The following is a 19,714-nucleotide window of genomic DNA, read 5'->3' as shown; positions in this document are numbered from 1 at the left end:
ACCATCGATATGCTTATAAGTCCACGAATAGATGGTTGTGCCTAGCTAATAGCGGCGCAATTGCGTAGATCTCATCGTCACGGGAGTGAAGCAATTGCAGCCGTCATGCTTTCCAAGACTTTTGGTGATGCAACCGCGTCAAGTGACGTGATTTGCTATTCCGTATACCCCTATGAAACTCAGGCTTCAGCTATATAGACTTTAACACATACGTCTACCAAAAGGTTGCGCATTAGCTGATGACCTCCATTCACTATTTTCGCGCGGTGATCACAGCACGAATTGCAGTCAGCAACAGAGCCAATTGACTACCGAAATGGACGACCTTGATGGTCTTTTGGACTGGATTGACCAGGTGGGATCCCATCACCGCAAGCTCCAGCAACTGCATTTGGCCAAAACGCGGGCGTTAGATCAGGACCGCGATATACTGAACTTCAAGACCAAGCTACGAAAGCAGATTGTTGATGATGAGTTTACAAAGCTTGGACAAGTTTTAGCAAACGGCTTGTCGGACGGTCTGTTTGACGAGGATGGGTCCGAATTGTTTGAGAGTCCGAAAGAACCCGTTGAAGAAGAACTTGATGTCGATGACGCAGAGCTGGATCTCGAGTCGACAATTCATGATGTTCACGACAGTCATTCACTTTCAGAAGAAGCCGATCTACCAGCCGACCAGAAAGAGCAAGAAGATCTGGAAGTTGAAATCGTCGAAGTAATATCTGGGAACGACACCGAAAATGATGATGATCATAGTGCAGAGGAGAATGGGGAAGAAGATCTAACTGTTGAAGCCGACTTAGATGATTTCTATGACGTTGAAAATGAGTTTGACGATGTCGATGATCTCGACCAGTTCGAAATGCATGACAGTGCTGCAGATTACGACACTGCTCAAGATCTTGAGGCGCAATTGGTGAATGCCTTAATGGGACAGATCGCCAATGATCAAACTACTAATGATGTTGAAACCATGACTGATAACGACGCCATACACAACGGTGAATTTCTTAACAATATCGATTTCGAGGAGGATGAAGATCTTGAAGAGGAAGAAGGTTTTGAGCAGGATGAATCCATAGATCACGGTTTAATTGAGGATGATGTTGTTGAGGATGATGTTGTTGAGGATGATGTTGTTGAGGATGATGTTGTTGAGGATGATGAATTTGCTGAGCATGATGAATTTGCTGAGCATGACGAATTTGCTAACGATGACGAAGGAATTCATGATGCAGTTACGAGTGTTGAGGATGACGAGAATTCGGAGGACTTGTCCGAGCAATCTCTGCCCGTGCATCCGACGTCTGCTGAACAACTTGAGTCGACTGCTACCGAGAAAGAAGGCTCACCATCATTTGCGGACGAGCCTCTTATCGTTGAGCTGGAATCATATGATGCGGAGGAGAATAATTCAGTAGCAGCTGCGTCGTTGGCGTGGCTAGCAAACGCCGCAATTGATGCGTCGCAAAATAACAAGGCCCCGTTACGCAACTCTGACTACGCCGCTGATGTTGAACTTACAGCCACAGACAATGGCGGCACAGACGGTGCCTTTGACGGACTCGAAGAGCCTCCAGTTGCATTAGCTGAAGGTGTGGAGGTACCCGTCCTTCTTACTAATGGGAATGGTCAAGGCCTGCCAATTACCCTCAAGTCACAACCGGTTATCGAAGACAACCAAACCGAGGGTTCGTTAGCTGATGAAGAACGCGAGGGACTCAGTGAGTGGCTCAAGAAGGAACTGAAGCTGGTTGAGGCCGACGGCCTAAATGTCGTACTCAGCGAAACTGAACTAGAAGCTTCTCATGAGCCGCAACCTGTGAATGAACCTAAATCTACTCGACTGAGTTTCTCTTACTTACCGCCTACCCCTCCTTCAATTTTTGTGCATCCTATCACCAACCCTGAAGTTGATCATCCCAAACCAATATTTCGTACTGTGAAAGAGGAACCTATTGAAACTCTTCGGAAACTTCGACATGCTCAAGCGTCCTCTAACATCACACTCAAGGTTTTGCGACAGCTTGAAGAGGAGCTTGGTGTTGACTCCACAGATCTGGCAGCGATGAAGTCTGCAACCGAACGTGCTTGTAACGACTTAGAAAGTATGGGGCTGGAAGATATAACGTGTGACATTTTGGGTCGCTTAGAACAAGAGTTTGGAGAAATACGTAAACCAATTTTGGAGCCCATTCCAGATAAAGATGAAGATGAGGACGAATATTCAGATGAAGACATGAACAATGATGAAGACATTGATGAAGCTGAGAGTATAAAAGCAGTTGAACCAGAAGAAGCCGATGATATCAACACCATCGATCAGGTACCTGCTATTCTTGAGCCTATTGAAAGAGATGATGAAGTTTTAATTGAGTACGCACACGACACAACCGTGCAACTGAAAACCACGGTGTCGCCACTGATTATAGAAGAAGCTGAAGATTTGACATTCACAGAAAGATCTGACTTGATTGAGGATATAACTGAAGCTACAAGTGGAGTCCAATCACCCCTCATTCCTCTGGATATACTTGAAGTGGACGAAGCTGCTGAGGTTTTAGTGATATTGGATGAGAATCAGGAATTGGCTTCTCAGTTTGATGCAATTGCGCCCACACTGGTTGTTGAACTTGATGAGGAGGAGTTTGCAAATGATAATATCAACATTGATCATAGTGTGGAAGTTAGCGAGATCAAGTCGGAGCCGTCTCGTAAGCGAGCATGGACCAAAATTTACAGCTCGATTGTTGATGTTCCTCGAAAACTTTTCAAAAAGGCTTTTGACGAGGCTCGATTTAGTGGAAACCTGATCGATGCTACAGTTGACGATATATCCGAAGCAGTCGTTGATGCGGCTGGGGACATGATTCAAAATGTAGGAGATTCGTTGCAGGCTGCTGGGAAGATCGTTGAGGAAGTCGAACAAGTGGAAGTCGACGATGTTGCTACGACTACCGGTGAAATTTTACAGTCTATCGAGGAAGTCGTACAAGAGGCCAATAAAATTGAAGTGAACGACCCAGCAAAAGCAGTCAGCGAATTTATTCAAACTGTTGAGAGTGCAATTGGTGCAGTCCAAGAAGTTGAGGTTGACGAGGTAATTGGATCAAGAGATGCCGTGAATGTCGCTGAGGATGTTGTTGATGAAGTTAATCATGTCAAAGCTGTAGCGACAGGTATCCCCTCAAAGTTTTCACCAAGTGTTGACAGCATTGCGAATAACCCAATAGCTGATGATGAAGGCAAAGATGTATTCATTGCTGATTTGCCCGAAGTATTCTATCTTGAAGACTCCGAGTCTGATTTGGATGTGCTTAATTCGAGCGAACCCAAGCTTAAAGCTAACGATATCAAAGTACCGATATTGGACAACATCGAAGGTCTGGATGAATCTACGAGTGACGCTGAATTCACCATACTTCAATTACCGGAGGCAAACAACAATGCAAATCTTGAACATCTCAAACAAACAGAAGATGCGAATGATCAAGAGTCGTGTCAAAGTCAAGACTCTTACCGTTCCAAGCTTGGGGGAGATGGCGAAGACAACGAAGACGTTTCTCTCACCACATCCGCGGCGACATTATTAAGGGAAGCGATAGATGAAGCTAACACCAAGCCTTTGCAGTCTAGTGAAGACGATGTTAACGAAGCCGATTATTCTTTTTCTGAGCGTGGCCACATTTCTGAAAGCGTAATTGATAATGATGCTTTCGTTGACAATGATGGTGATGATGTAAATAAAAGCGTTGCTAACGGTGATGATGCACCAAACGAAAACGTCACAACGGGTAAATTCAACGTCGACAATGAAAGTACAGAGCAGTCGCGGCTTTCAAAGACCTCTGCTCCAGAGGCTGCCGGCACTACCAACCTAATCAGACCTGATGTTGTAATGGGCACTGAGCGACATGGCATTCGTGCAGAGCATAAATTCGAACCAGATGATGTTATAGACTTGCTTGTTGATAACATCACCGGTGGTGTCGAAGATGATTGTATGGTTGACGAGAGAGATACTAGCACTGTCGTGAAAACTGAGAGCATGCAAAATCATGATGCTATTTTGATGGACGAGTTCGCTTCGACCGTCGACCAGCTGATTTCTGCCGCCGAATTCGTCAGCGACCTACGTCAGAGAATCGATGACAATGCTGATCGATTTGAGGAGTCGAAGAACGTCGATGTTGTTGAAAATGATGAGTTCACAGAGAGAGATGTCACTAAGATTGCTGCACCTTCCACTACAACTGATGAGGTTTACAAACTGGAGAACAAAAACTCGACATCTCCTCTGCAATCTATAATAGACGCATTTGAGATTGAAGAGCAAACAATATTCGCCGATATCAATGATAACTCAGAGGAAGCACATGATAAACGACTTGAGGCTGGCAACGAAACCGAACATAACGAAGATGAGGAGGACTTCAATTACTGTGAAAGTAGCTCACCATCTGGGGACCTAACATTGCTTGATGTAGTCACTGCTGCTCTAATTTCGAATAGTCATGGTTTGGCATCGAATGACACATCTAGCGGGGTTGATAGAGAGATAGACCTTGACGATGATGAGGCAGGATCAGAATCGCCCCCCTACACCACTGCCATTACACCGCCTATTCTCAAACCCATTGAAGACAGTTCTGGCTCTGACGAAGAATTTGTTGCTGAAGAATCTTTCCCTCGTGCTCAACTAATGATTGAAAATATCACTGTCGATGCCATGGAATTTGTCGATGAGGACGAGGACGACGATGACTATGATGAATTTGATGAATTTGACGATATAGATGAGGTTCACGAAAATGACGAGTTCGATGAAAATGCTGACAACCGTTATATTGAATTTAAATCGCATGAAATTCTGGAGTCAGCTAGGGATATTGATTCGGAAAATGCCGACGTTGAATTGGAAGATCTTGATAATAACGAGAACGATATCGCCGTTGGTGATATGAAAGTTGACGAAATGTTGACAGAAGAGCTTGAATTGAACGATTCTGATGACTTGGAAGATACGGAGGACGAGTCTGCTGATGAGACTGTTTATGAAAGATATAGAGATCTTCAGCAGATTCAGCGTACATTGGAGTATTCTCTTGCTGCTTGTGAGCGTACACTTGATGAAAATATTCGACTTAATGAGGAACTTCGAGCTGAGTATGACGCCAATAAAAATGAAAAGGAGCCGAGAGCTATTCCTCCTGTCGAAACCGAATCTAATGTGCTTGCAAAGCCAGGTGAATTTAAGGCTGATACTTCGCTGGGCGAAACTGGATTTCAGGGAAAGCTGGCGAAAGGAGAACTCGATGAGAGACTGGACGAATTCAACCATGGAGATCCCGAAGTGGCGCCTGAACCCCCTAAAAGCCCTGGTTCAAAGAAAACATTTCCCGGGCCTGATCACGAGCATGAGTTGGATGACCCGAATCTTGACGATGTTCCCCCGGAAAACCTACCCCATATCAAAGCTCGCGTTCTTGGACTCGACATTGATGAACGGCTGTTAGGTGAATTAGAGCCTCAACGTCTACTTCGCAGTGGACACCGTTTTGGTCAAGTTTATTCCGAAGAGCCCATTGTCGAACAACTTCGGCATATTGATGGAGCATTGATTGAGGAGCCGCTGAACAAAGATGAAAAGAATCCCACAACAAGCTCCGAACCGCGTCGATCTCAAAGATCACATTCCAAAAAAGAGAAGACAAAAAAGCCTCTTAGTGCTTTTGCAGCGGTTGCCAAAGCAGCATCACAAGGTCACTCAGTGCACGAAGATAAAAAGGAGGACCAAACGGAGTCGCTAGAGGTTCCAAAAATTCGAGTGACCAGAAGAGGTCGGCTGTCGCGAGTTCTGTCAGCTGAACATCATGACCGCCAACTCAGTGATGGGCCTTCGCTGCGTACTCGACTGAAGCTGCCTGTTAAGTTTGAGCTGGATCCATTAAGTCCAACTGAAGGTGCTCTTGACAAGCCACTCGATAGTATTGATTTGAAACTAGAACCCGAAGCTGACAATCTTCCGTCTACCGACAAAGCGCAACGCAACCCACGTAAGCGGGCACATGAATCTATGAAGAGTGCACTGGGTAGCCGTCGTTCACGCAGAACACGCAGAAAGAGTTAAATATGTATATCAATAGGAATAAAAACGATGGACCTTCAAATTGGATAGTAACGATGATTTATTGGTAGAAGATTAATTCACAGAGTTACTTGAAATGAGCCATAGTGAACTCATACATGCTAAAAAAGATCAGATTGACCAAAAAAGTACGAGTCATCAGAATTCCCAAACCTCTGAACATGTCTCGATTGAACGCTAGCTTCCCGGGATCAACAGGAATGGGTTTTTCGCTGCGTGCTTTTCGAAATATGTTCTTAACAACCCCCTTTTGGTATCGCAGTTTGAGCGTATCAATCGGATAAATACAAAGCCATCCCATGATCCCCAGGGCACCACCAGCTACGAGAATCAGCACTGGAGATGGTTTCAGTGGATCGCCATTAATAAATCTGTTACATACAGACTTCACCAGTTCATAAGTGGCAAAGTAGATACCGCTTCCAATGGCATCACGAGGCGCATGATATTTGAACCCACGGTATAACCCCAAATAGCCGTCATACTTTACAATAAGCTTGACCACTTGTCCAAGTGAAGGAATGGCCACATTGCTAGGCAGCCCTCTTTGCAATTGCATCACTACTTTGATATACTCAAAGGGGCACAGAATAAAGGTCGTGTTGAAACCTGCAAAAGCCCCCGATAAGAAGCAAACGGGGACGTTTGCAATGTATGGGTGATCTTTGCCGAATTTTCCAAAGTTCAAGTATTGAGCCACTATAGGTTTTGCTTCTGAGAAAAGCATTACATTTAGTGTCCGCACAAGACTTGTCAGTAACAAAGGAGAAAGGATCCCTCGATAGAACCCAGCAAGACCTTGAGTTTGATAAGTTTGTTTTATGCAATCGGAGTAGCCCGTGAAACTGCGGTACGCTTGCATCTTCACTTTGACAGTGTCCAAGGGGTATCCCACACCCATTTGAACAAGTGACGCCGAATAAGCAAGAATGGTGGGCCGGTATGGTTTCAACTTCTCTGGAAACACATCGTATGCTTTATCATGGTCGAGATGCCCCGTAATGGCGGGAAGTGTCATCGATAGGTTCGATCAATAGCTGGCAAGATGGTTTTGCTTTCTGTTGGGAGGTGTGCGGTCGAGAGACCGCGATGAAAGTGACTCAGAGTCAGTCTGGAGAGTGAGCTAGAGTCATGGGAGATTTTCGTTAAAAACTTTTCAAGCGTACATATATTATGCTTCTATTGAATTGTGACCGCAAGTTCAATTAATGACATATGTTCCTGATTTATAATGATCACAATGCTCTTGAATATTCGACGTCGTCAATGCTTTCAAAAGTAATTCTCTTAGCTAACGAAGTAGAAGAAGATTTTACCAATGTATATGGAGGGATGCAATTATGATGACAAGCAAAACTTTTCGAGCAATACATGGCTTTTCATAAGGTGGATGTCATCCTCACTTACGATTCTCACTACTCAAACAATTTGTCGCACCCTTACCTGCGGAATGGTCAAAGCAGAGCTTAAGGCCGCCAAGAAGGCGCTCGAGGATAATGATCCCGACACCGCCATTTATTACGTTAAAGAGGTACTAGAGGAAGACCCGAAGAATTATTTTGCGTTGATTTTCGAAGGAAAAGCTTATCAATTGCTCAAGAAACCTCGCGAGGCCACGAAGGCTTACAAGAAAGCTATAAACCTTGATGGCAATAATCTACTCGGATGGAAAGGCTTGTTTCAAGTGGTCCGTCTGTTGAATCCTCCTGAGTCTGATAAAGTGTTTGAAGTTGCAGCGCAGTTGGCCCATATTCAAGAGGATCAGGGTATTCTGCCAGCTGAAACCCTCAAGGATGTGAAAAACTACCTTGATGCTATCGGATACAAAACCAATCGTGATGTATTCACTCAATTCGTTGATGCCACGCAACCTGGTACTGATTTTGGGGATATCGTCGGTAATTCACTCGGTACTCGTCAGGACAATTTAATACATCTCATCAAGCTTGTTAAAAAGCCTGTGGACGAACAAGTCGCCAAAGTCCTGATGAAGGAGCGCGTGAAACTCGGCAAAGTGCTTACACCAGAGCAAAGAAAGTCATATGACTCCCAAATATACAGCATCTACAACCTGCTGCGACTTCTTGATCATTATGATCAATTACTTGAAATCAGTGATGACGACGAAATTCGGACGAAGTACAAAGAAGAAAAACTTCGATTTTTGCTTGATTTACTTCAGTGTACCCCAAACAAAAAAGAAACCTTCAATTTAGCAAAGGATTTGGTCGATGATATGGTTATGCTCAATGTGCCTCTGTTATTTGCATGGCAATTATATTTTGATTGGGCAGACTTTGAACTGCTCTCACTGCGTCATATACCCACTGATCGCGTGATTCGATACCTCCAGCAGTTTCCGAACGATTCTCTTTCCACAATGATGTATGCATTTGTTCTTTCAGACATGCTGGACTTCGACCGTGCTCGCATCGTTAATGAAACGGGTGGAGCTATGGGTTTACCACAAGAAAAAGTGGTTGAAGAGGACGAAGGTATTGATGATGAAGAACACGAGCTCATTGACGAAGAATCCAATGATGATAAGAACCTTCTTTTACCTGATCAAACTATTAGCATGATGATTGAGGGGTTTAACAAATCGAAGAATAGCGTTTTTGCCAATCGCATGATTTGTAACTACTATCTTCACATCAGAGAGTACCGAAATGCTCTGGCCCGGTGCCAACAACTGGTGCAATTATTGGCACAGCAACAACGAAAGTACGGCCTTGATGATTTCTTGCCGCATGCAAAAACTGACTTCTTGAAAACTCTAGCTATTGTGTACACTTACTATGAAGCGCCGAAGAACTTCCCTCGAGCCTTGCAATTGTATGACACCGTTCTTGCAATCAATCCCGGAGATGTGAACCTGCGAGTTGGCAAGGGGATTATCTTGATGGAAAAGGGTGACTATGACGCTGCCCATAGTCTACTCAGTGAAGTTTCACGTCAATACCCCGATAATACAGAAGCTGTGAGTGAACTCGGATGGTGTTATATCAAATTGGGAAAGCACGTTGATGGGAGAGATTGTGTCCAGAAAGCATTGGCTGCGGTTGTTGACACCGACGTAGCACTGGCCAACTTTCGTGCGATCTGCCAGTGGCGCTTAGCATATCTGTTTTATCATGACGACGATACGTCTAGGGCCCATTCGGCTGCAATTGCATCGCTCAAAGAAAACCCAAATTATGCTCCGGCTTATACGTTATTGGGCGAATTGTACAATGCTTTCCAAGATGCGGAAAGAGCTCAAAAATGCTTCTACAAGGCTATCGAGCTTGATTCTGATGAGATTGTTGCTGCAAAGTATCTTGTGGCTGATATTTCTGCACAAGGTGAATGGGATGTAGCGGAGGTTTTGTGCAACAAAGTTCTTGAGCTGGAATCTGGTCGACGCCGATTGATTCTGGTGAATAATACCGATGCTGATCGTGATTGGCCATGGAGAGTGTTGGGCGTATTGAGTCTCAATCGACAGGATGACGCTAAGGCAGTCGAATACTTTCAACTGGCATTGCGTGTTTACTCTAATGACTCTGCCTCTTGGCAAGGATTGGGAGAAGCCTATTACCATTGCGGGAAGTTGGAAGCTTCAGCAAAGGTTTTCAACCATTGTCTCACTGAATTTGAAGTCAACTGGCATACCCTATACTTATATGGTAGGGTCAAATGTGATATGGGTATGTTCACAGAAGGATTGGAGCACTTATTAAAAGCTTTGTCCTCCAAGCCGGACGAGGAATGTATTCTTGCTGGTGTTTATGAGGCCTACATGGGTCAAACACAACAGTTGATGGCGGCTGGTTATGTTGGTCGTGCATTAGCACTGAACTATGATGCTTTGGGGTATTTGCGCCAATTCCACAGGGTCAACCCTGATTCGCAATTGTTTTGGAAGCTGGTAGGTGAATGTTTGAGAGTTTATTTGACTATTCAACGCCGTGACCTGGTCTCCATTGAGGATTTGAGAGATATTTTTGAAGGGGTTGAGTCAGTTGGTGATATTAGTTGGGCCCTGGCACAAGCTAAATCCGATCAGTTGAATGAATTCATACTTGAACTTGTTATCTTAGCTGCTGTCGAAGGTCAAAGGCGCTTGAGCGCTCGAGCCAACAAGTACCTCAGACTGGCAGCTGCATACAACGTGGGTATGGCTTATTGTGAGGGGATTGTTTATCATCTGGACTATCTTGAACCTGCAATTACATCCTTGAAACAGGCAATCTCGATTGAACCCATGAATGCTCAGTACTGGGTCGGTTTAGGGAACTGTTACTTTTATAAATTCCCCCAAGTTGCTCAGCATTGTTACATCAAAGCAACGACTCTTGACTCACACGACGCTCTGATTTGGATCAATTTAGCCTCGCTTTATCTCAAGTATGACGACTTTGATTTGGCTCACCAGGCTTTCGCTAGAGCTCAAAGTGTCGCTCCCACAAATGCCTTGTCGTGGTTAGGCAGTGCCATGGTATCCCAAGCTCGCGAGGATCGAACCAACGCATATCGTTTATTTGCACATGCATATATCGTTGCCAATGGTAAGGTGCCTGTGGCTCAGCTTCTCTTTGGAGCACTGACGTTATCGAAGTACAAGAGTGGAGCCGACCCTCACGACATCACCACTGCTCAAACTACACTGTTGGCGAACTTCGCTATGCACAAGTATCTTCAGTACTTTCCGGACGACTTCCAGGGTCAAATTGTTGCCTCGAACGTAAGTGAGCGGTGCATGGAGTACAATTGGAGTGAAGAAACTACGACCAAGCAATTGGAACATTTTGAAATGGCTTACGAAAATGATGAACTGGAGGAAAATCTTGTAAGGTTTGCGCAAGCGAAAGCTCAATGTGCTCGAGTTATACTTGGTCAAGGTGAGTATACTAAAGCTCTTGATCATGCCCAACAGGCTCTCGCACTTATTGAAGGTGCCGAACAAAAATTAGAGTTGCTGTGCCGTATTACCGCGGGGTTATGCCACTATTTTCTTGGTGACTTCGATGCTGCTCTTGCTCAACTTCAAGCAATTTTGGAAGCAAACCCCACCTCACAACGGCTTGTCGTGTTGGTAGCTCAAATTTTGTACAGTTTCAACAGCGATGATACTAAGCAAGCTGCATTGGACCAATTATTTGGTTACATTGAGGAATACGGGTCCTCACCTATGGTTGTGTTGGTCTTAGCAGCGATGCTGCTTCGGGACGACATGAGTGAGTATTTCGGTCCTGTGCGAGATGAATTGGTCAAGATTGAGCTCAAGGATGTTATCAAAGATACTACTCAAATAATTCCTGATGTCATTGCCGCCATTAGTGAAAAAATGGGAATGTCTAATTCGACCGGTTGGCAACGTCAAGCTTATTTGACTCCTTGGCTCCCCAATCTGTGGACAAAGCTAGACAACACCGTGGCCCTTCGCATTGCTGAGCTACCTCATTCTAAGGTGCGTAGTGACTACTTGGCCAAGCTTTACCACGACTCGGGTGAAGAAAGAATGATCCAGAGGCTGATGATTTTATGCCCAAGTAAGTATTCGACTTAGTTCGTAAACGTGACGCATCTTTTCTCAAAACGTAGGGACATACACAGCGGACCCTCGCGGAACTTCTAAAGTTAGTGACAAGTGGCCGCGCCACCCCCTCACAGTCAATGAGAACTGACTACCCCGAATGACTGCTATTCGTCATATTCACGGTGCTAGACCAGCAGCAGGGCATTCGCGGTTGTGCTTATGGCAACCACGTGTCTGAGCATTGCAAAGCATTGACACTGTGATTGAATGATTTTTGAGCCTGCTCCCACATCCGGTCCCCACTATTTACGAGGCTTCCCTATGAAGGCTGTGCTTTGTCACTTGCCTTTGATCCCTGGTTCAGTGCCTCTAACCTATATGCGCATCACACTGATGAAAAACGGTTAAACATAAACAAGCCGTTCCCATAGTACATCCCATCCTATCAATTGACAAGCTCCGTTGCGAGAGAATCATCTAGAGAACTATTCCGGCCTCCAGAAAGGTGCTATTTAACCACGCCAAACCATGAACGAGCATCATGTCGAGTCTGCCGATGGCACCCTTGTTGTCATCGTCGTTCGAGCCAAACACTTACCCAATCGTCGAAAATTTGACAAACAGCTGCCATATGCTACTCTTCGCATAGGTACGGTGGCCAAGAAAACTCCCAGTGCGTTCAGAGCTGGCCAAACACCCGATTGGACACATGAAGTCCGCTTCGATCTTCTGGTTGAAAGAAAGCCCATACTTGTGGTTGACGTACTTGACGAAACGAAGAACGATCCCACAATGATTGGCCACTGTGAAATTGATTGTCTGAAAGTATTCAATCATAGCAACTATCATGATGGCAAGTATATCTTAGACGGGTGGTATGAGCTCCTTTTTAACGAGAAACGCGCCGGTTTGATATACTTGGAGATGACCTTTTATCCACTTGTGCCTATTGTACCACCTAAAGTGCCTGTGGAGAGTGCTCCGACAGCTCCACTCCCGCCACACCATTACCTGGAAGCATCAGTACACGATCACATCGAGGATACATCCGACCAATTGTCTATGGGACTGAGGCCGTCACTTGAGTTTGGCGTGAGTCACTCTCTGAGACCACCGATCCCTCCAAAGGACATTCCTCCACCATTGCCAACTCACAGTATTCGTAGTAGTGCTGTTGAGTCTCCCGATCACTCGATCTCTCCTCGGCGATCGCCAGTACGCAAATCCCCCCACAACTCACTTCTGCCGCATAGCTCACTACCTTCACAAAACTCCCATCATTCACACCCACCACCGCCAGCTCATCACTCGCAGCTAGCTCAAGATCCACCAAGACCGCGGATCTCGCAGCGGTTGAGCCAAACCAGTGATCTACTGAGGTCCCCGCCGAAACACCCCCATCGAAAGAGCAACTCTGCAGTGGACGAAGTTTTTGTACTGGGAAATTATAAACCGCCTGGTCTAGCTGAAAAGCTCAAGAAGTTTGCCACTCAACGTCCTCCTCCAAGCCCTACAGTTGTCACCTTGAACGAAGAAGACATTGACAAAAAAGGAGGATTAAAGAATCGCATCTCGAAGTTCGTCTCGAAGTACGAAACTAAAAATGGAGTGAGCACATTATGGAACCACTCTCCATCTGAGAGAGCAAGAACAGATGAATCAGGACCTTACTTCCGCAGCCCCCTGCCCATGTCTGAATACGAGAGTGAGATGAATTTTGCTCCAGAATCAGCTGTGGATGGTGACGTTCCCCAGCCTCCGCCTCATACCCTGGTGCTAGGTAAAAGACCACTGGAGTCTGGTCTGATGCGATACCTGCCATCTAGTGAGTTGTCCAAACTGTTTTCGAGATTACTGACGGCAGTACCATTTAGTGCTGATCTGATTGGTCTAGAGGACGAACCGGAAGATTTGCCAACCCAGGTATTCTGCATGAATCAGCAAGTGAGACTGTTGAGTCATGCTCATCACCCTCAATTGGAAAAGCCGATTGTGGCAGCGGATGCTGATGAAATAGACCCAAAATACTATGCCCCTCAGCCAACAGAACAGCTAAATCAACAGTTCAGGATTTCGGAGGGACATGCTACTGACCGAGACTTGGCGGTGGACTTGCGCACCCACAAGACTGGTTACATTGGCAATGGCAAGTTTCTGCCCTCGGTGTTTGACAGAGCCCTGCACGCCGGGTTTGAGGATGACCCCAAGCCCCCAGTACCTCCAAAAATTCCTTATGGTCTTAGTGAGAAAGAGTACTACACCATTGACCGTCAGCTGTACATTAAAGACATTTCAGGCAACCGGTATTAGCATTAGCATTTTGATGACTTATGAAATAGACGTTGATAAAGTAGTTTTGGCTGATCTGCCTCACCTGCTTGGTGTGTCCACGCCAGTAGACAATGCTCACACGAATTCGATGAGATGCGAACGTTTTCCTCAGTCATGGCTTCCACCCAGTCCACCACCACTGTGATCACCGCGTGCTTGATACTGTTCGTCACTGGGTATTACGTGAAGCTGTGGCTCATGCCCAGCAAAAGCCTGCGGAAGTCCAAGCGGCGCCTGCTGATAGAAGCTTCCCGCAATACTGGTGACGTTGAGTCTGTACTGGATTACGAGTACGATACCGAGCTGGACGGACCCGATGTTGACTCCCGTGAGCTCAATCAGGTACCGGGTGATGTGAAGATGGTGCTTGTGGTTCGTCAAGACCTCAAGATGGGTAAGGGTAAAGCGGCAGCTCAGTGCAGCCACGCTACTTTAGCTCTTTACAAGAAGATCACGAACCCCACGTCGCCTGCATTCAACCCCGAAATGGTTCAACGGTGGGAATATGGCAATGGCCAAGCCAAGATCACCTTACAAGTACCCAACCAGGAAGAAATGGACATTCTTTTCGCCCAGGCGCTCAGTCTCGGTGTAAATGCCTACATAGTCCACGATGCCGGACGCACACAAATCGCCGCCGGGTCGGCGACAGTGTTGGGGCTTGGACCGGCACCCAAGGCGGTGCTCGACGAAATTACCGGTCTGCTTAAACTTTACTGATCATTTCAATAGACATCATCGCGAATTTTCTATGCATTAAATGTGGCCAGGCTACTGGGTATTGAGGGAGGTAAGCACCGCCAAGTGGGGCGGCGATTGTTCTATTACAACATAAACACATTACTTAGGCCGCTTGCGAAATGACTCGCTCACCGCCAAGGGGTTGACTGCCAGCAGTGCCCGACGCTTACGCAGCGCCGCAGCTCGCCGGCGGGCCATGGCGATCAGCTCATCCACCTCAACCAACACGTCTTCGTCATCATCATCGTCATCCAGCACGTCAATGCCTCCCATCATCTCATCGTAGAAGTCGTCCACATCGTCCAACCCGATCAGACTTTGGCGCCGGCGCCGCTCCCGAGATGTCAGCGCGCGATCACCGTTTTTAATCTTCTCGAGATGGTCAATTCGCAGCCAAATTTCTCCTTCAGTACGTTGCGGCAAAAGTATCAGTAACTCGGCGAACAGGAGCTCACGGTTACGTCGATTAATGAGAAGCTCGTCTTCCTCCATCGTCCATGGAAGCTTGAACACGGGTACCAGTGCCTTCAGTGGCGGTTTGTTTGTACGATCCCGGTGATTAGGCCGCAGACGATCACGGGCAGCTTCCAATTTTTTCGCTTCCGCTTTGAGAGTTTCTTCCTCCTTTTTGTCAGCGTTGAACGGAATGACCACCGAGCCACTACGCAGAAAATAGCCGCCACCCAGGGGGTTTACGACCAGACCTTGTCGCAAGCTAGCTATCGTCGGCTGAATGCCAGGAGGGCCGCTAATACTACCCAGGCGCAGGGGGCCACTGACGGAATCCCGTCCAAAGAGCACCGGTAAGTGCGCCAATGGTCCCAGCACACTGGGATGGTGGGGAATGTTCATCAGCTTTGATGGAAGTGACAGCACCAGAATTCTCAGCAGCAGCACCAGTTGACGATCATGTTCATCACGGGCAATGGCTATCACCGAGTTATTGTGCATATTAGGCGGCGGCGGGTGCTGTACACTCCCGGCAGAGTTTCTCGGGGTGTGGATGTATGTTCCGGCCTGGACCGGTCCCGGTTGATTATGGGGGAGATTCATGGTCGGGTCTACCAGGACGTCAGCATAGTAACCGCCCCCTGCGGTCAGGGCAGCGCTGGCGTGCGCTTGCGGGTCTAAGGGCACATCCAGCGGGCTCAGAGTGGCCTCGTAGTTTTCAGTCGTGGTCGGCGGGGGTTTAGGGGTAGTAGGTGCCAGCACCGAGTCGCGACGAGGCGACAGCGGCGTGCCACCGGCGCCCAGCATCGGGGTGTGCACTCCCAGCGGTGGCAGAGTTGCCAGCGCCGCAGGAAGTGGCGAGTTCAGCAATGCGTTTAAGCCAGCTAAAGCATTGGTGAGCGAGTTGTCGAGTCCGGTAAACGGAGGCGGGTTGGGTATGGGATTGAACCCGTAGTCCTTTGCCACGGGAGTTTTGCTCGTGGGCGTCGCCAGCTTTTTCTTGGGCGGCTTCGGTGGCGTTTCGAGTTTGGGGATGGCGCTGCCCAACGCGGCTGCCAGCTTGGGAGGGTTCTTCAAGTTGCCCAGCTTCAACCGCCGCCATCTGAATTGACATGCGTTTGGGGTGCGGTTGACGAAGTGGGAGGCGATTTCCTTCCAGCCGAGCTTCTGGGTGTCTTTTAAATGCATGAGGAGGACGTCATCTTCAGCGTCCCACAGCGTGGGTGTCCTCAGGAAATTCTTCTTGTCGTCGCTCATCCCCGGTAGGGCGCAGTCAGGGTAATGGCGCTTAACTGTAGTGAGGGTGGTGGTCGCAAGATGATCATCGTCGTCGACGACGGTACTTCCTGCACGTAGTGTGCGCGCCGGGCTCATAACTAGATGAGTAAATACCGGGATCGTCCATTTCCGCCTGGCGCCACCGTTACTCCCCATTGTAAATTACACGTCTACAATTAGGTCACCGACATCGACACGAGTCTTAGTTAGCACTTGAGTACCGCAAAAATGACTCGACAGCCTGCCGCATGTGCCACCTCACCCGGCGCCCTTGCCACACTGTCATAAAGTGGCTAGAGTCGCGTGGGGTACATCGGGTCGCAGTGCCGCCCCGAGCCAGAGCCATAGTTAAGAGCATTTGCAAGCCTCCAACTGGTAACGTCCCCGTTACGGTGCCTGCGGCTAATGTTGCTTTTTACGCCAGGTGGGTAGGCAACGATAAACATCGCTGTCTCGTGACAGGCAAGCGAGCTAGCCGACAACTAGGGTTAAACTGTGAGCCTATCGCACTGCCTCAACAGGTTCCGCGTCGAGCAACCTTAGCGGTTGGTAGGGCGACACAAAAAGCACACGTCGACACCAACACGTTTTTGATGTATCCAGATCGGATTAAGCGTATACCTCGAACCTGTTGATAAAGTATGGCATACACTATGGCATTAGGCTTTAGTATTTAATTGATTAAGGGTACTGCTCCCAGATTATATCCATTACTCCTCTATAACGTAGATGACTCTATTCACCTATTGTGTGCCAACCTTATCGGCCCAAATCTTTTCTGCTTCGACGATGGTATTGTTGTTGGCTCTCATTTTGTTCATGGTTTCGATGTACTCGTCGTACTCATCCGAGTCAAACACGATACCCCCACCAGCTTGGAGGTAGGCGATCCCGTCCTTGAATACCATTGTCCGCAACGCAATACAGGTGTCCATCGTCTTGCCATCGTAACTCCAGTGACCCACCGCCCCGGCGTACACCCCACGCTTTTCGCCTTCAAGCTCACCAATCAATTCCATCGCTCTCACCTTTGGAGCCCCCAGTACGGTACCGGCGGGGAAAATCGATCTGAAAGCATCGAAACGAGTCTTGTCGTCACGCAACACCCCCAGCACCTGCGACACAAGGTGCATCACATGACTGAACCGCTCAATCGTCAATAACCGGTCGACGTTTGTGGTGGTGGGTTGACACACGCGGTTGATGTCATTTCTAGCCAAATCAACCAACATAATGTGTTCAGCCCGGTCTTTGAGCGAAGACCGCAACGTCTCGGCATTAGCCTCATCTTCCTCGGCCGTCTTCCCCCGCATGATCGTTCCGGCAATCGGGTGGGTGATGACCTTGTTGTGAACATCTGACTGTACTAAAAGTTCCGGCGACGCCCCAATGATTTGGAACTCGACGAGGTCAATGTAGAACATGTAAGGCGATGGGTTCACCGTCCGCAAGTGACGGTAGATGTTGAAAGGGTGCAAGCTTGTTGGACGAGCCACCCGTTGCGACGGCACCGCCTGAATGATGTCACCCTTTTTGATGTGCTTCTTAAGCGTAGTGACGTGACCCTCATACCCTTCTTGGCCAATATTAGAGGTGAAAGTTTGACCAAGCTTGATCGGAGATTGCTCAGGATTGACTTCATCGTAGGTGATCGTGGTATCCGTCAAGAGCTGCTCGATGCGCTCGATTTCCTTCACGGCTTTGTCGTAATCGCCGTCAACGTCATCAACGCCAACGTTGTACACAATCTGGAATCTTTGATACACGTGATCAAATGCAACCACACAATCGCACAACATAAGCACCGCTTCAGGCACTTGTAAAACATCCTTAAGTGGCCGTCTGGTCTTAGGTTCGAAATATTTGATGCAGTCATATGAGATGTAGCCAGTGGCCCCACCAGCATATTTAGGCACCCCGGGCAAACGTGCTTGACGGTATTGAGCCAACTCTTGCTCCAACACCGTGATCGGGTCGACGTTAGTGTTCCCGGGCCCGTACTTGTCGTCATCGCCAGTGCGAATGATCTTGCGAGGGTTCACGCCTATAAACGAGTATCGGTCGACAGTGTCACCTTTCACAGCCAGTTCAAACAAGAAGTTCGGCGATCTGTTGGCATCGTTGAGTTTAGCAAGTCGGAGATAGGCGTTGTGCACCGTCAATTCATCAGAGAGGACAAACTTAAACACGGGGTAGAGGTTGGGTTTTGGCAGCGAAACATCATCAGCGATGATCTGCTTGAGCAGTTCCAAGCTCGGTTGAATCTAGATGTTAGTGATCAAAGCATTTCGCTTCAACTTTCTCCTTTCCCTAAAGTGTACGTACCGACATCACGATACCAGCTTTTGTCCACGCTGACTCATTTTTGTTCGCGCTCAGGTGACTAATGGAGGGTAAGTCTCGAGCGGTCGCGCCCGCAGTATATTTCATCGGCCCTTTCATTTTTGTTTGAAGTCGACAATTGGTACAATGCAGAGACCTACGTGTGAAGCTGTGGATATGTATATTACATAGTGTCCTATGATCATGCTAAATGCCGTAGTATCTGTCACCGAAGTCACCGAGGCCGGGAACGATGTACTTGTCCCCGTTCAACTTATCGTCGATGGCACCGGTGATAATCTTGACGTCGGGGTACTTGTCTTGGAAGGCCTTGATCCCTTCGGGAGCAGCCAACAAGTTGAGGAAGAAGATGCGCTCGGCCTTCACCCCGCGAGCGAGCAAGACTTCCACCGCCATCATCGCCGACCCGCCAGTGGCCAACATCGGGTCCAACAAAAACACGTAACGATCGCTGATGTCTTCGGGCAACTTTTCGTAGAACAATTTGGGCATGGCGGTCTCTTCATCTCTTTGGATCAAAATCTTACCAATGCGAACCGACCGGCAGCAGTCACGCAAACCCATTTCCATCGATTCGCCAGCTCTAACGATCGACACCCCACAAATCTTCCCCAAAAACTTGGCCCCGGCGTATTCATTATTGCCGTGGCACTTGATGGTGCACTTCTCGACGGGCAACAAATTGAGCCCCTCTTCCACTAATAATCTGATGATACGGTCCAGGTAAAAGACAAAATCGCCACGCTTGGTGTTAACATCACGGATAATCAGATACAAGCCAACAAGCTGATTGGTCTGTCTCAAGAGAACCACGTTCTCATTGGGTTGGTACGAATGGTTAGAGGACATTTGATGGCTGACGAGGGGTGAGCTGGGGCCATCGCAAAAACGCGCGATGCGCA

General features: G+C 47.5%; 7 protein-coding genes across 7 annotated transcripts; 4 read left to right on the top strand and 3 right to left on the bottom strand. All coding sequences in view use genetic code 12, as the record gives it.

Annotated features, from left to right (window-relative positions):
- Positions 1-316: 316 nt before the first annotated feature.
- Positions 317-6,130, top strand: DIURU_003446 (uncharacterized protein; the record flags this gene model as incomplete). The annotated part of the gene is made up of 1 exon (XM_034156209.1): positions 317-6,130. The coding sequence occupies one exon, from the start codon at positions 317-319 to the stop codon at positions 6,128-6,130; it is 5,814 nt and encodes a 1,937-aa protein (XP_034011699.1).
- An 85-nt stretch (positions 6,131-6,215) lies between these two features.
- On the bottom strand, positions 6,216-7,166 carry DIURU_003445 (uncharacterized protein; the record flags this gene model as incomplete). The annotated part of the gene is made up of 1 exon (XM_034156208.1): positions 6,216-7,166. One exon carries the CDS (start codon positions 7,164-7,166, stop codon positions 6,216-6,218), a length of 951 nt encoding a protein of 316 aa, XP_034011698.1.
- Positions 7,167-7,598: 432 nt separating this feature from the next.
- On the top strand, positions 7,599-11,699 carry SKI3 (SKI complex subunit tetratricopeptide repeat protein; the record flags this gene model as incomplete). The annotated part of the gene is made up of 1 exon (XM_034156207.1): positions 7,599-11,699. One exon carries the CDS (start codon positions 7,599-7,601, stop codon positions 11,697-11,699), a length of 4,101 nt encoding a protein of 1,366 aa, XP_034011697.1.
- Positions 11,700-12,197: 498 nt separating this feature from the next.
- On the top strand, positions 12,198-13,979 carry INN1 (Inn1p; the record flags this gene model as incomplete). Its single annotated transcript, XM_034156206.1, has 1 exon — positions 12,198-13,979. The coding sequence occupies one exon, from the start codon at positions 12,198-12,200 to the stop codon at positions 13,977-13,979; it is 1,782 nt and encodes a 593-aa protein (XP_034011696.1).
- Positions 13,980-14,093: 114 nt separating this feature from the next.
- Positions 14,094-14,720, top strand: DIURU_003442 (aminoacyl-tRNA hydrolase; the record flags this gene model as incomplete). Its single annotated transcript, XM_034156205.1, has 1 exon — positions 14,094-14,720. One exon carries the CDS (start codon positions 14,094-14,096, stop codon positions 14,718-14,720), a length of 627 nt encoding a protein of 208 aa, XP_034011695.1.
- Positions 14,721-14,840: 120 nt separating this feature from the next.
- On the bottom strand, positions 14,841-16,379 carry DOT6 (Dot6p; the record flags this gene model as incomplete). The annotated part of the gene is made up of 1 exon (XM_034156204.1): positions 14,841-16,379. The coding sequence occupies one exon, from the start codon at positions 16,377-16,379 to the stop codon at positions 14,841-14,843; it is 1,539 nt and encodes a 512-aa protein (XP_034011694.1).
- An 833-nt stretch (positions 16,380-17,212) lies between these two features.
- TRP2 (anthranilate synthase) lies at positions 17,213-19,661 on the bottom strand (the record flags this gene model as incomplete). Its single annotated transcript, XM_034156203.1, has 2 exons — positions 17,213-18,703; positions 19,044-19,661. 2 exons carry the CDS (start codon positions 19,659-19,661, stop codon positions 17,213-17,215), a joined length of 2,109 nt encoding a protein of 702 aa, XP_034011693.1.
- Positions 19,662-19,714: the final 53 nt, after the last annotated feature.

Source organism: Diutina rugosa (assembly GCF_008704595.1).
Source record: "Diutina rugosa strain CBS 613 chromosome Unknown scaffold1_size794362, whole genome shotgun sequence".
NCBI classification, from domain to species: Eukaryota; Fungi; Ascomycota; class Pichiomycetes; order Serinales; family Debaryomycetaceae; genus Diutina; species Diutina rugosa.
Note: the sequence above shows the minus strand (reverse complement) of the source record. Positions and strands in the feature narration are given on the sequence as shown.